At 33.7% G+C, this 14,451-nt stretch overlaps 1 protein-coding gene across 2 annotated transcripts; it reads left to right on the top strand.

Annotated features, from left to right (window-relative positions):
• Positions 1–1,698: 1,698 nt before the first annotated feature.
• LOC120631366 (mitochondrial genome maintenance exonuclease 1-like) lies at positions 1,699–14,251 on the top strand. Of its 2 annotated transcripts, none has more exons than XM_039900896.1 (5): positions 1,699–2,043; positions 2,383–2,844; positions 7,548–7,761; positions 8,646–8,992; positions 10,735–14,251. In XM_039900896.1, the coding sequence occupies exons 1-4, from the start codon at positions 1,848–1,850 to the stop codon at positions 8,980–8,982; spliced, it is 1,209 nt and encodes a 402-aa protein (XP_039756830.1). In that variant the 5' UTR covers positions 1,699–1,847; the 3' UTR covers positions 8,983–8,992; positions 10,735–14,251. The 2 variants fall into 2 exon arrangements, with proteins under 2 accessions (XP_039756830.1, XP_039756829.1); XM_039900895.1 differs by having other exon boundaries at positions 1,701–2,043; positions 10,739–14,251.
• The last annotated feature ends 200 nt before the right edge of the window (positions 14,252–14,451 follow it).

The raw sequence follows: 14,451 nt of genomic DNA, 5'->3' as shown, positions 1-14,451 counted from the left end.
ACTGAGAGGATCTATATATGTTTTTCACAAAAAATTGCAACTAATTATTTACACTATTTTCTAAGTTATATTTGCGCCATCTACCGTTATATACCGTTCATATTCGCCAAGACACGCAATAAACCATAGACCAATACACAAAAGCTCAAAACTAATCTTTTATTTTACGAAACGTAGATAAAATATAATCCGTACAACTTAACTTGACGCGACTTGAGTGATTGCTAGCGTTGTTTCTTGCCTTTCCTTCTCTATCTTGTTTAGTAATAATAATAATAATATCTTGTTTATTTCAGGTTATCTTAATCTACTTATATTTAGGGTCGCAGCAGGGTGTAGCATAAAAAGATGTTAATAGACTTAGACTAATATAAATTTATTAGTCTAAGAGCTATCCCGTAGGTATGCCTACGCAACAATCTACAATTCAAATTCAAATTGAAAGATGTAAAAATTTATGAAGTATAACAATATCAATATAAGGTATCAATGAAAATATAAATTAAAAAAATATTTAAATATAATCCTGCAGATGAATACAATATTTGAGGGGTTAAAATAATACTGCTGCGATGGTTTTTGTATATGATAAAAATCAACTTTTCCTTCAGCTAACCTGGGCACTATGTTAGACCACACCACTCTGTCGGTGGTGATTGGTCTTAGGCTTGGCGCCTCTATAATTCAGCCTCATCGATGCCACTGCGGTGACAGCGTTGGCACCTACGGTCCCCATGGAATCTCCTGTTCAAGTTGCTTGAACAAAGGTCGCTTCTCTCGCCATAGCACCATCTACGACATCATACGACGATCTCTTGCTACCGCTCACGTACCAGCTGTATTAGAACCTATTGGTTTGGCGCGGAGCGATGGCAAGAGACCTGATGGTATGACGCTCATACCTAGGTCACTTCTGTGGGATCCAACTTGTGTTGATACCCTAGCTGCATCACACATCCAGGCCACCTCGTCAATGGTAGCAGCCGAGCAGGCCAAGAGACGTAAATATGAAAACCTGGATAGCAGCTTCATTTTTGTGCCTTTTAAAGTAGAGACTTTGGGACCGTGGGGTCCGGAGGCAAGAGCCCTTTTCAAAGAATTATCGAAAAGGGTTATCGGGTCTACCGGTGATCCTAGAGCGGGCAGTTACCTTGGCCAACGAATTAGTTTGGCCATCCAAAGGGGCAATGCTGCCAGCATGTTAGGAACTGTGCCTCGCTGCGGTGGTTTCGAGGACGTTTTAGATTTTATTTAGTCTTAAATAGTTTATTTTAGGTTATATTTATATTTTAAAGAAACAATATTACTATATTCAAACGAATTCATGATAAAAGTGAAATATTATAAAGTTTTAAAACCTAAAAAACCGTATTTGCGTACAGGTACAATTGCGTATTGTATTATTGTTTTATACTTTACAGCGATCATCGTTTATTCATTAGTGTTTCAAAATTTCATATACTTTTTGAGATGCGCAATTCTTAATAAAACATGCAACACTGTAAAACAGTATACTTCAGCAATATTTATCGTTCACGCGTCAAGTTATTCATCATAACTTGACGCGTATATAATAACGGATCAAAAATCAAAAAAATCAAATATCAAAAAAATGTCTAATATATCCTAAACTCAAAACATAAATACCCACGGTCTGAGACATCTGTAACATTTGAGAGTAAATCCTGTGGTAAATCTTAAAACCACAGAACAAAACAAAAACCAATACTTTCTTTATAAAAACAATTTTAAATTTTGCATTGCATCCTCCAGCGATAGACTGAAAGAGTTCTAGGAAAACAAATAAATAATTAAGATTATTCTCGCCTTTTATAATATTGATTGCAATGTTGAGACCTTTTTTTTCATATTTTGGCCAAAGAATTACCGTACAAAAACAATCAGTAAGAAACAAAGTGATTCGACCCCCATCTATATTGAAACCACCCGAAAAAATAAAACTTTATAATAAAGAGAACAAGGAACTGTTTGGAGCTTTGCTAGAGACGAATAAACAACGAAAAAGTCGTTTGCGAAAGGAAGGTTAGTCTACTAAAGCTACAACTTTTACAACTTGATGTCCTAGTAAATTAGCCTTGAGTAGCTTCCACTTTTATTTCAATCAACCTAACGCAAAATTATTACTATTTGCATCCATATTGTCCCCAGATGGTTAAACTTGCATTTCACAACATCGTAAAACAAAAACTAATCGTTCATGTATCTAAACTGCGTAGCTGTGAGTTTACAAAGTAAATAAATAATAAGATAATTATTACGTCTCCCATGTACGTAGTGTTTAGAACAAAACAAATATTTCAATCATATGACACTCGGCGCCGTGTGATACGTTTTTACAGTTATAAAATTGTCTGTTCCCAGCTAAAAATAGATCGCATCAAAACAACGCTGCCACTACGAACGAAAGTACGCAAAAGTTTGACATTCCGAGCGAAAATGTTGTGAAGTACTTTATTTCATATTCAATTCAAGCGCGGAATAGTGTTGTTGTCAGTTTAGAAGGTGCAAAAAACAAAATGTTGCAAAAAACAAGGACTTGTTCAAACTTAGTTGGTGTGCTCTTCAATTGTGCATCACTAAGAGGCTTGAAGACACAAGTGGTCTACAATGCTGCACGTAGTTCCCCAGCAGAACCTGGATATGCGAGCGAAGATAAAATCCTCCAAATAAAACAGTATCAGAATGATTTCACACAACAGTTCCCGTCAGTAACTTTGATTTTAAATAAGACTATGACTGAAGAAACTAGAAAAGCTTTAGAAAAGTGGAAGCATGAAAGAATAGCTGAAATGGGTGAAGCAGAATTCAATAGGTTTTATGAAGGTATTTTATTATTATTTAACTTATAGTTATAAATACTCATTTAATTTTGTCACCAAGGTTTCCAACTAAATTCAGCTTTATTAGGATGATTTTAAATTCATACTTGATAGACTTGTTTTGGTGAATAGAATAGAATATCTTTTAGTTACAGTGGTGGTGGTATAGGTTTTTAAATAGGTATTGCCATGCGTGGTATACAAAATCTAAGCAAACTAGAGTTTTTCGTAAATGTCAAAAGTAATAGGTCTAATTTAACAATTTTAATTTTGTTGTAAAAAATCATAAACATTATAAAAGTTCTTATATTGTGACTAATAGGAATAAATTGTATCATTGGAAGTACTTTTATGTTGTAGGTAATTTGTTAAAAAACTTAATGATATAATGCAAATAGTGTAACAACTTTTCTAAAATAAGACTATGTTTGGGAGTCTATCATAGATCAATCTTTTTTTATTTTGATTTTAAAACCAATAAACTTATTTTATACCAAAATTTATCAATCTATCACATATATTGTATAGAAATACACTAGACAAAACTTAATAAGTAGGTTACGTTATGAAGTTTTTGCTGTGTTTTTCCTCAAACTAGTTAATTAATAAGAAGGAAACATTTTACTAACCAAATTGAAATGTATCTGTAGCAAGGTTGTTTATTCATTAAAAGTTTTCCTGAAGTCAACGTAAGTTTGGCAAGTCCCAGTTTGACGTCTGGGAAATGATTATAAATAGGTAGAAGTTGAATAGGTTACCTTGTTAGGTAGTAGACTTACAAGAGCTATATAGTCTGTTTACTGACTCTGACTCATCTTTATAAATGATATTACTAAAAAAAATAACTCAATACTAACAGTATTTAGTTTTTATTTTTTCATAGATCTAAAAATTTGGTACGAATACATTTACAGAGTGAGGTCATCCAAAGCATGATGTATGTTTGTGTGTGTGTGTAGTACAGAATGCAGTTATTTATCTACTCATATTCACATATCCACTTAAGTATATTAACTGTATACATTTTTTGTCTTATGCACAAATATATGGAAAATTGATGTAAATGAATGGCAAAGAATAGCAATAATAAATATTACATTATCTATGAGTTCATTCAATATTAGTATTATTGTCGCAGTTCAGTAACTCTACGCCTAAAAAAATATATATAGTATTAGACATTAGTGTTTTTTTATTACATTTTAGAGCTAACAACTAGAATAGTAACAAAAATGTGTGAATATCCTGAACCAATTTTTAGGTTTTGGTGAATAGACATTTAAGACAACATCTCTTACTGTAAAATGTGTTTAAGTCCCACTGGAATGCATAAAATTTATGCATTAGAACTGGAAACAATAGCTACCGTAGTTAATTGTTTTACTCATTAAAATAAACTTGGATTTGTAAGTAACAGTTAAAGTTACCTATTCAATATTTAAAATTAAAGATACAGACTTAAGAAAATGCTGATTATTCTCAAAGTTTGCCATTAAAGCTGCAAAGCATTAATAAAAAGTTTAATAAAGATATACCTACAACATGTGCATCTCAGAACTGCCTAGACAGCATTTTGTACATACAAAACTTTCCCATTTCTCGCAGAATAAATTAAGACTTAAACAGTTCTTGTGAATTCTTCTGCATAGCTAAATTCAATTCCATTCAATTCTTGTTTATGGCTTTTGTCTGTGCCAACTGGGCACAAGGTACTCGCCAATGTCTTGTAAATGAAGAAGGCACAAAAGAGATTGATCGGTGAAACTAATGAAAAGTTAATTTTGAATATGTACCAAGAATTAGTTGTGATTAGCTAGTTAGTTCTTTAACCTAAGGCAGCACAGACAACACATGCATATATATCTAACACGGATATTTTTTATACATTATACTTTAATTTTATTACTTACTATATATTTACATAAAAATCTACAATAAGGACTGAAAACACATAGCTAAATGAAATAGTTCTGCCGTCATCTGTTCCGTCTACCTTTGTTGTGTTGTGTCTACTGTTGACACAACAGCTCTGTCAGGTAGAGACCTGACTAAAAGTAAATTTATTTCAATTACAATCCAAAAATTAGCTTTAGGTTTTACAGTTATAGTTATCACCATCACCTCATTATAAAGGTAACATATAAAAAATAAAATCAAAATTAAAATTCATTTATTTCAAGTAGGCCTAATATAATCACTTTTGAAACGTCAAGTCTGTCTGTGTGTAGTGTCTTTACCACCGGTTCGGAAGGTAGATTCTACTGAGAAGAAGCTGGCAAGAAACTCAGCAGTTGCTCTTTTCCAATATCAACAATTTACATTTTACATTTTAAAATCCATTTTTCTAATTTGTGAGAGATGAAAGCGTAGCCGGATGCTTCCAAGCAACCTAGTCATTAAGAACATAATATGAATAAAGCATTTCGTAATTATGAATTTGAACTAGTCTATACAAACAGCTTTATGACATACAGTTATTTTGACTACAAAATTCTATTTTATTTATATGTATAGCAATAGATATATTGATAACAAAGATTAATAGTATTTTAAAAGCAATACACATAAGTCATCAGTAAATATTTTAATTTATTAATAAACACCAGATTAAAAGGCCATTTATTTTAAGCTCAATAATGTGTTTGCACAAAGAGCATTGCCCTGTTGGCTACTTGGCAATGCAACTTTGTATTATTGTATGCTAGATAATAAGTGCAACATTAGTGTTTAATCTATTAGCTGGAAAAATAATCTTTCAGCTACAACTTGTGATATGTTACAAAAAAAGGAAATACAAACTTTTTGTCTGTAATTCTACACAATGTACCTGGGCCCACCGCGTCTACTCCATCATCTTGACAGCCGTTGGGCCGCGACCCTGCTCTCTGAGTCCAAGGCTGTGGGTTCGATTCCTACAACTGGAGAATGTTTGTGTGATGAACATGAATGTTTTTCAGTGTCTGGTTTTATGTGTATTATATTCATAAAAAAATATTAATCGGCTATCTTGGTACCCATAACACAAGCTACGCTTACTTTGGGTCTAGATGGCGTTGCGTGTATTTCACAGTATATTTATTCATTTATCTGCTTTCCACAAAAAATAGGCTTTAAAAACCTACTAGAACTTTTATAAATTTTCAGATATGTATTTAACTATTTTATTTGTCAACCTAAATAACAAATCTCATCCAAATAACTGAAAAAATAACTTAAAAATTACAATATAAACGAACTTTCATCCACCACATTTAACCTCCATAGGCGTGTGAATCGTTGTATAGCCTATAGTCTTGCCAAAAATTGTAAATGTAATTATATAGCCTGTCTTTCACAGATATTGGGCCATCAAGTGCAAAAAAAATTATCAAATCTTAGTGCTATGAAAATGAAGCTTAATTTGCTATACGCCGCGAACAGCAGGATACCATACAGATGCTCCTGCTTTTCGCAGACTATAGCAAATTTATCTTAGTTTTCATAATATATGATGGAATTCCGCAAAGTAACGCCTGCTTTTATTCAATATTCAATTCTTATTGGTGGTTCCAGAGCATAATGTGTTCAAACAAAACATAAAAATTTACTATATTGTTACTAAAAATTTCCACTGGCCATTGCTATGTTCTCGTTGCCGGTATAATTAACCTTTGCCCCAGGTTGATGGACACAGGGCACTAACTTGTATGTGTTCCTTGCATGCCTTACCAACTGATACCCTGTTTATAGGCGAAAGTTTCACGCTGACCATCAGGTGGGCCATCTGTTTCATCATCAACATCGTATCAACCAATTACCCGCCCACTAGAAGGCACGGGTCTCCTCCCGCAACGAAGAGGGGTTAAGGCCGTACTCCACGCTGGCCCAGTGCGAATTGGTGGACTCCACACACCTTTGAGAACTGTATGTAGAACTATTAGGCATGCAGGTTTCTTCACGATGTTTTCCTTCACCGTTGAAGCAAGTGATATTTTAATCTGCTTGGTTAACAAAATACAATTACTGCTGAGACTGGGTTTTTCTCAATGCGCGGTGCTGTCAAAATTTTACACGCCACTACTTTTAGCACCTTGCCTTGGCGCTCGTCTTGTGGCCTTTGTCGTGCAAAAATGTTATTTTGAGGAAGGTCAGTGAGGGCGAAATGTAGAAGTTTTTAAACAAAAGAAAAACTGCATTTTCACAGTCAAAAAACTTTCTAAATTTAAATACGCTTGTACTGAGACAGGTGCAGATTTTTTTCATTTTTGAAAGCTGAGTCACCTTCAGCTTTCAACAATGAAAAAATCTGTATTTTTGTTGTTTTCGAACAAGCTCTGGTGTAAAAAGTTAACGCACTCAGTATTTTTAGGTTATCACTATCTCATATTATAATTCTGTAAGGACCGCGGTTGAAGCATTTATTCCCGAGTTCTTTCTTCTGTCCTTTAATGTACAATTTACTTCTTACTGTACTGCAATCTCATAGCTTAGGTGTTTGGCGTTCACATAAGCACATAATCCTAATCGGTTTTCAACGCGGACCGGAACGCTAAATAGCTTGGCGACACGTTGACCAGACCAGAGAATATTTAGAAATTATTAACTTCCAATTTGCCTCTTGCCTATTGCAATGCGCCAGCTTGGTCCATAGGTTCAAGTGAGAGAATATAATAAATAAAAAAATATTAATATGAATAAGTAGTTAAAAGGTCATTTTTGTTCTTTCAGCACAATTAGCAGCCGGTACTAAATTCCACAGTACCCTCAAGAATTACTTCACACAGCCTCAAACTCAACTGCGCATAGAAAAGGAGATAGAGGGAGTTTGGGTGTCTGTAGCAGAAGTATTGAAGAGGATATCCTCACCGAAAGCAATAGAGTCCAATGTTGTGCACCCTGTGTTGAAATATAGAGGGATATTTGACGCCATTGCTGATTATGAGTAAGTTAACAATAGATCTATTTTCTTTTTTTAGTTTTTTCATACTTCAGCTGGGAGATTAAAAGAGACTATCAAATGACAGAATGTGACAAAATACTGAAGTAGTTATTCCAATGCTGTTCCACTTTTATTTGTAAGGCACTTATTTTTTACAGGGCTTATAGCTGGCTTAAAGCAGTGTTTATTTAATATTTTTCATGATTTATTCTTGAATTAGCTAGTAATTTTAGGTGTGTCAAATTTAATGTTTTTGTGCAACATAGTTATTAAAAATAAAATAAATAAAGAAAACGGTAAAGAACATCGTAAAGAAACCTGCATGCCTGGGAGTTCTCCATAATGTCCTCAAAGGCATGTAAAACATTCACATTCTAAGAGGAGTACCATGTAGTGGGGCATTAATAGCTTGAGAATCATTATACTTTAACGTACCATAATTACATAAATATATTAATTAATTATTAAATTATGTACTTTTGATGTATTTGTATGTAAACTAGTTTACGTATTATTTATTGGCATCTATATGTGTAGTTCAAAACTTGTACCAGCATTCCTTTTTTCCTAGTTCGAATGTTGCCTGGCAGAGATCACTAGCAAAGCGATAAGGCCGCCTCTTGTATTCTGCTTCTTTCTTCATGTTTCTGTTTTTATTTTATTTTTCTATATATGTTAATGATGTGGTATGCAAATAAAGAGTTCAATAATAATAATAAATAACTCGACCGTTATTGTTCCGATCGTCGTTTCAGTCAATGGTCTTCTCGCGAAAAGCATCGACCAACATCTTAAGAAGCTTTCCCTTGGTTGTTGGATCAAGGGCCGGATACAGAACAGTAGTCCACTACAAAATATATGATAAAGATTCTTATTGACAATTTCAGAGAGAAACCAACACTCATCGAATGGAAGAAATCCGACAAACCGCGCAAAGCTATTTCAGCAACGTACGACAACCCCGTCCAACTAGCAGCCTACTTCGGCGCAGTGTGCAACGACCTCAACTACAAACATCTGAACGTGCGTGATGCCTTGCTCGTTATAGCTTATACGGATGGCTCGAAAGCGGACGTGTTCCATCTTTCTACAGACAAACTGAGAGAACATTGGGCGCAATGGTTAATACGATTAGAGCAGTACGTGATTAAATATGGCAATGATTCCGAGAAGATACTCAAAGGTGGCAAGAGGATGTTTGAGGAAAATCTCGGGAATCTCTAAAATTATTCTGGTTAGTGCGTTATTTAGTTATTTTTGAGAGACATTTAAGTGTCTCCGCACATGGGCCTCTAGCCACAACCACAAAACGCCACCACCTTTCTTCGGCATATTTTCTTTAGTTTTCATATATTTTCAATAAACTCGTCGAAAACGGTTAACGCCGTCGGCCTCATAACACTACTGATCGTCGATGCTACTCACTACAGAAAATATCCCGATGACGGCGTTTGGTGGTTTGGCGAGTGGCCTGTGTGTAGCGACTCTAACATTACACATATTGTCGCCAAACTAGATGGCGCCACTAGATCTTACATCACACTATCGAAGTTTTCACAAATGAGGGCCATAAATATATAGAGGGTTAAATTAAAATTACCGAAAAGCTATTGGCCGGCCTGTAGTTTACATTTAAGCTAACAAATATCGTTCTACGAATTTTTTTAACTCTATATATTTGTGATATATTCAATATTTATGTAACACGACTATATCGTGCGGTCACTGACCCGACTAAGCGAATTTGTCGTAACACATGTATTTGGTTTCACAGTGTTATGACACTTTACAGAAATAACATGATTTATCAATTTTTTGTTGTATGAAATAAATTAACACCAAATTTTGAAAAGTCGTAGAACAAAAGTTGTTATTTTTAATTATAGAAACGCCAACACCGAGAACCGAAGTTTACTGGTTCCCAAGCACAACTCCAGCTCGTAATAGGATTTACTTATTGCTACGGTTAGCGCACCATAGTTCTTATACAGTGAATGAATGAATACACTTTTATTGTACACCACATAAACATGCAGAAAATAATTAACACAAAGTATGCAATTTAAATACAATATAATGTTATGGATACAAAAGGCAGCATTAGGTATTGGTGTATTAATTGGTATGCACAACAAACACTGACCTTTATTATTTAACACTGGACATCCAGTCCTTAAACAATGACCGATTAAATTTTGTCCCAAATTGAAGTGCCAACTGTCTTACAACTGTAACAGAACTAAAAAAGTATTTAGTAATTTAAATTTTAGTTCCTTGGTCAGTCAATCAAGTGTGGGCTAAAACAAACTGACAAGACAGTCCAGTGATAATAAAGTTATATCTATTCATAATTTCACGACTTGCCATGCCATTAAAAGACATCTGTACAGTTAAAGCACAAAATAATTTTGGTTTTTTATCTATTATGTTTCTTTTTGTATTTTGTTTTTGTGTAATAAAGAATTTAATTATAATAATAATAATTATACACTTAACAAACATGGACAGTAATATTTAGAATAATATACATGTAATATTGAATAGGGATAAATTCCTTATTCCTGTTACCGCGTTCTGGTAGGTGTAAAGTAAATAGTAATATTCCTTGTCAGTGGATATAATCAGAGTATTAATTTTGGTCACTTACCTATACCAGCTATGCAGGAATCATTCTCAGGCAGGAATTATTCCTAGATAAAAATTTAATATTCTATATAGCATCATAAAGGATTATGATGCTATTGACACTGTGTCCTATTTCATCTAGATTGGTGCAGCAGTTAATGCAATCCCTAGGTAACAAAGAAAATACATTTATGATGCTATCACTGTGTCCTATTACATCTAGATTGGTGCAGCAGTTAATGCAATCCCTAGGTAACAAAGAAAATACAGGCTTCTGCAATTATTATCAAGCGGACATTAATTTGATTTGACCTTCAAACATAATCATACAAACAAACTGTATTCTTTCAGATTCAGATAATCAATCATCTATTGAAGCTATCTCGGGAGATAAATCAAGATACCTCACTGGAGTCTCATCGGATTAAGATATGATGTACGGGGTAATGACATTAGAGTGTCATAAAATTATTATAATGCCCTATATGTTGGACAACATGTACAGGGCAAATTGGCATATATGTATTGCGGTGAATATGTGGATGTTGGTATTCACCTGACATGTACCTCATAACAAATTTGTTAAAAGAATTTAAAAAAAAAATTCAATTAAATTTTTCAGAATAAACAATATTCTTTATGATGTACATCCAAGCATAATCATAACTACGTAAAAAATTTAAATTTTCAGTATAAAATCGCTCAGGTGATTACTTAATTTTTTTTGCATCCTCAATCTCTTATGAAGTAACTAAACTTAGTTTTTGGCTCTGATTGAATGACGCTATTTTGGCGCTGCGAGTTGGTTAGCCGTTAAACGAGTGTCCAAGGAACTAAAATTAAAATGACTAAAACCACTACCTCATTAGTTTCTCAGACAGTCCTATGTCACGTGTCGCTTCATACAGGGACATAAGCTAAGTTGTCATAAATATAGGGTAGCTAGTAAAGTATGATAGAGATTGAGAGTGCGCTGCTAGTCGCTCAAAATCTGTCATCTGCAATCAAACTCTGTGTGTGACAACAATTTTTTATGACTATATTAAAAAAATGTAAACCCACTTCCCAGATTAGTCTTTTGTTGCGGCCAACATAAGAGTATTAGAATAATTATGAATTGTGTAAATTTTAAAATGCTTTGTTAGAATTGCGTACAACAATATGGTGACTTGTTTTTATTTCACATGAATTTAGCGTTATCATTTTAATAGAAACGTTAACTGCGGGACATAGGTATTTTGTAGGGATTTCTGAACTTTACACTATTTTGCTGCTTGTGTCCCGTGGCTTCGTTTTGCTTCGGATTGCCAACACTACAATTTCATTTTGGGATTGACACTCACCTTTGGACCCTAACGGCTGATTTACACAGTGCGTAACGTGGTGTCGGACGTTGTCCTTATCGGAATAATAATCACCGAACGGAGGAGGGATGTACACGTCCAACGCAACAGCGCCTATAATAGCGCACGCAGCAACGTTCCTGCACCGGACTGCCCGTGTTGACGCGTCAAAGTTCTTATGGTGGGGTGCCGCAACGCACTTTGTGGATAGGACGATAAGTCCATATAAGGTATTTGAAGCTTATCTTTCGTTTAGCATCACTGAAATGCAAGTTCTACGCGGTGCGTTGCCGCGTCGTACGTGAGTGGGAACGAGTCTACGCGTTCTGGCGCCGCAACGCATTTGTTGGTGCCCGTGATAACGTTGCTGCGCCTGACTGTCCGTGTCGACGCGTCAAAACTTACGGTGCGGCGCCGCAACGCTGCATGTAAATTATACCCATAGAAGATCTTCAGAGACATTTTTCTTTCGTTTAGCATCACCGAAATGCAATATTACTCGTAACATGTGTTGTGTGGACGCATTTATTGTTTTATATTATTACATTATATTTATATTATAGTATATGATGTGACGTCATTATTAAAAACGGTAATTGTAAAATTATAATTGTAGTCAATAAAATTGCCAATTATTTCAACTAATTGTTGTCAATTGATAGAAAGGGACGATGGGTGTATGAAAAGACTGCCAAATGTTAATAACACAACCAGCACTCGCCGCACTTCATTGTCATGGTTCAACTCCCTTCACATTCGATGGATTTCGGGAGATTGGATACAATAACGCGACTATGGTATCCCATTTCTTCAAGTTTCTGTTTTCGCTGTTGATGTGGATGACTTTTTGATGAATACAAATAGTGGTAAATACCACTATATATTATATAAATATCGTTTATCAAACAAAAAAAGGTACATCATTGAACACTTCTGTTCGGGTGAAATTTAAACAATCTTCTTACGTAAAATAAAACATGTTCGGAACTCTTTTTTGATTAGTAAACGATATTAATATTAAATATTAGTAATAAAATAAATAAATAGGTATACAAAACAAAGCAACATTTGCTCCATCATCAATATCCTAAAACAGCCCACTGCTGGCCTCATCCAAGGGGTCTATTTTGCTTTTATTTTACAGTATCCAAATGATAAGACGCTCCGTTGAAGTTTGCGGCGCGTGTTTTTATATGTGCTATTAGCTAATGTTAAATGTTGATCGGAATGTTGTTATAAGAGATTTAAAAGCTCGAAATTTCGTTAGTGGTAATTCGGTAGAACCACCATATAAAATGTGCCATCGTTTAACAAAATTGTCTTTATGGAAAAGTGTGGCAAATTTTTTGTTGTTTTATGACTTTAGAAGTATCTCGTGTTACTACATAGTAAGAAGAAGTACTGGGAATTTTGTCGTATAAATTTTAATAATCATATTAACATACTTGTGTAACATATTGAATTAGAATCGCGAACAAAATAGTAGAAAATTTTATAGTTTTTTCTATTATTGTAACCCTATTGCTACTGCAGTGCCATCTACTATTTTATATCACTTTCAATGATTTGACAGATACTTAGATCGAATTGTTGTTTTTTTTTAATGTAACTATAATGTAACTTAACAATGTGTTTACTTATATTTAATTTGTTCCACCTACTTTGTTGTTGCTTGTTCCTACTCGTCTAAAATATTAAGTAGCATAATAACCTCATTGTCTAAGTAGTACCTAAACCATAGTTTAAACCTCATTGTCTAAGTAGTACCTAAACCATAGTTTAGTCATCAAACTTCTACAATACCAAACTTTCACGAATTTCTTACTCAGACTAGATATTTGGTTATTGTTTTGCGAGCTTCTCTGCTTATATGCCAAAATTTATTAACTAGTCATTTAGTGTTTATATAAACGTTACAGATTATTAGTCTGCACATAATTGTAAAAAAACAATTCAACACTTAACAATGTTAAGTGTCAAATTGCGAACATGCTCGATGTTTTATAATTTGACATAGTTAAACGAGACGAAACCAACTCACATATGAGACTTTACGGGCCTGCGTCGTCTGAATATTTATGGAATTTATGTGTAAGTGGCAAAGGTTTCCCACATTTATTTGTAAGATTATATTCAATATGATTAAAAATATAAACAAGTGAGTAAACGCAAAAAAACACTAAAAGTACTGTTAAAAAACAAACATTGTAATACTGACTGTTTGCTTAGTTAAAAACTTATGTAAATAAATGTAATTAGACACGCTTTAAATTATTTTATGCAGTTAAAAGTTATTAAAATATAATAGTGTTACATAAATATTTAAAAAAAAATACATAAAAATTCAAAGTCGAATTGAGAAACTGCCATTTTGGGGAGTTTTTTAGGAATAAACTTTTTAAATGTTCGTGTACAAACAGGATCCAAATCCTTCTCTTGCTGCCTTAATAATAATTAATGATTGATGGTCTGATTTAAGTTTGTATCACAACTGATGTCATTTAATAAAGTACCTATTCTCAAAATCTTGTTTTATTTAATGCATTATTTAAATAAATAAGAGTAAGAATTAGACGTAACAAAACCCAAACAGTCACATAAGAGTTTTTTCATTATTTATACCTTATATTTCTTTATGTTGAATATGTTTTGTTTAGTATGCCATTTATTTAGTCTTGTACTAAGCTGGAACCTAACACCAGTAATTCTTTTCAGTTTCAGGAAC

Source organism: Pararge aegeria, chromosome 18, assembly GCF_905163445.1.
Source record: "Pararge aegeria chromosome 18, ilParAegt1.1, whole genome shotgun sequence".
Classification (NCBI taxonomy): Eukaryota; Metazoa; Arthropoda; class Insecta; order Lepidoptera; family Nymphalidae; genus Pararge; species Pararge aegeria.
This window is presented reverse-complemented; position numbering and strand designations above follow the sequence as displayed.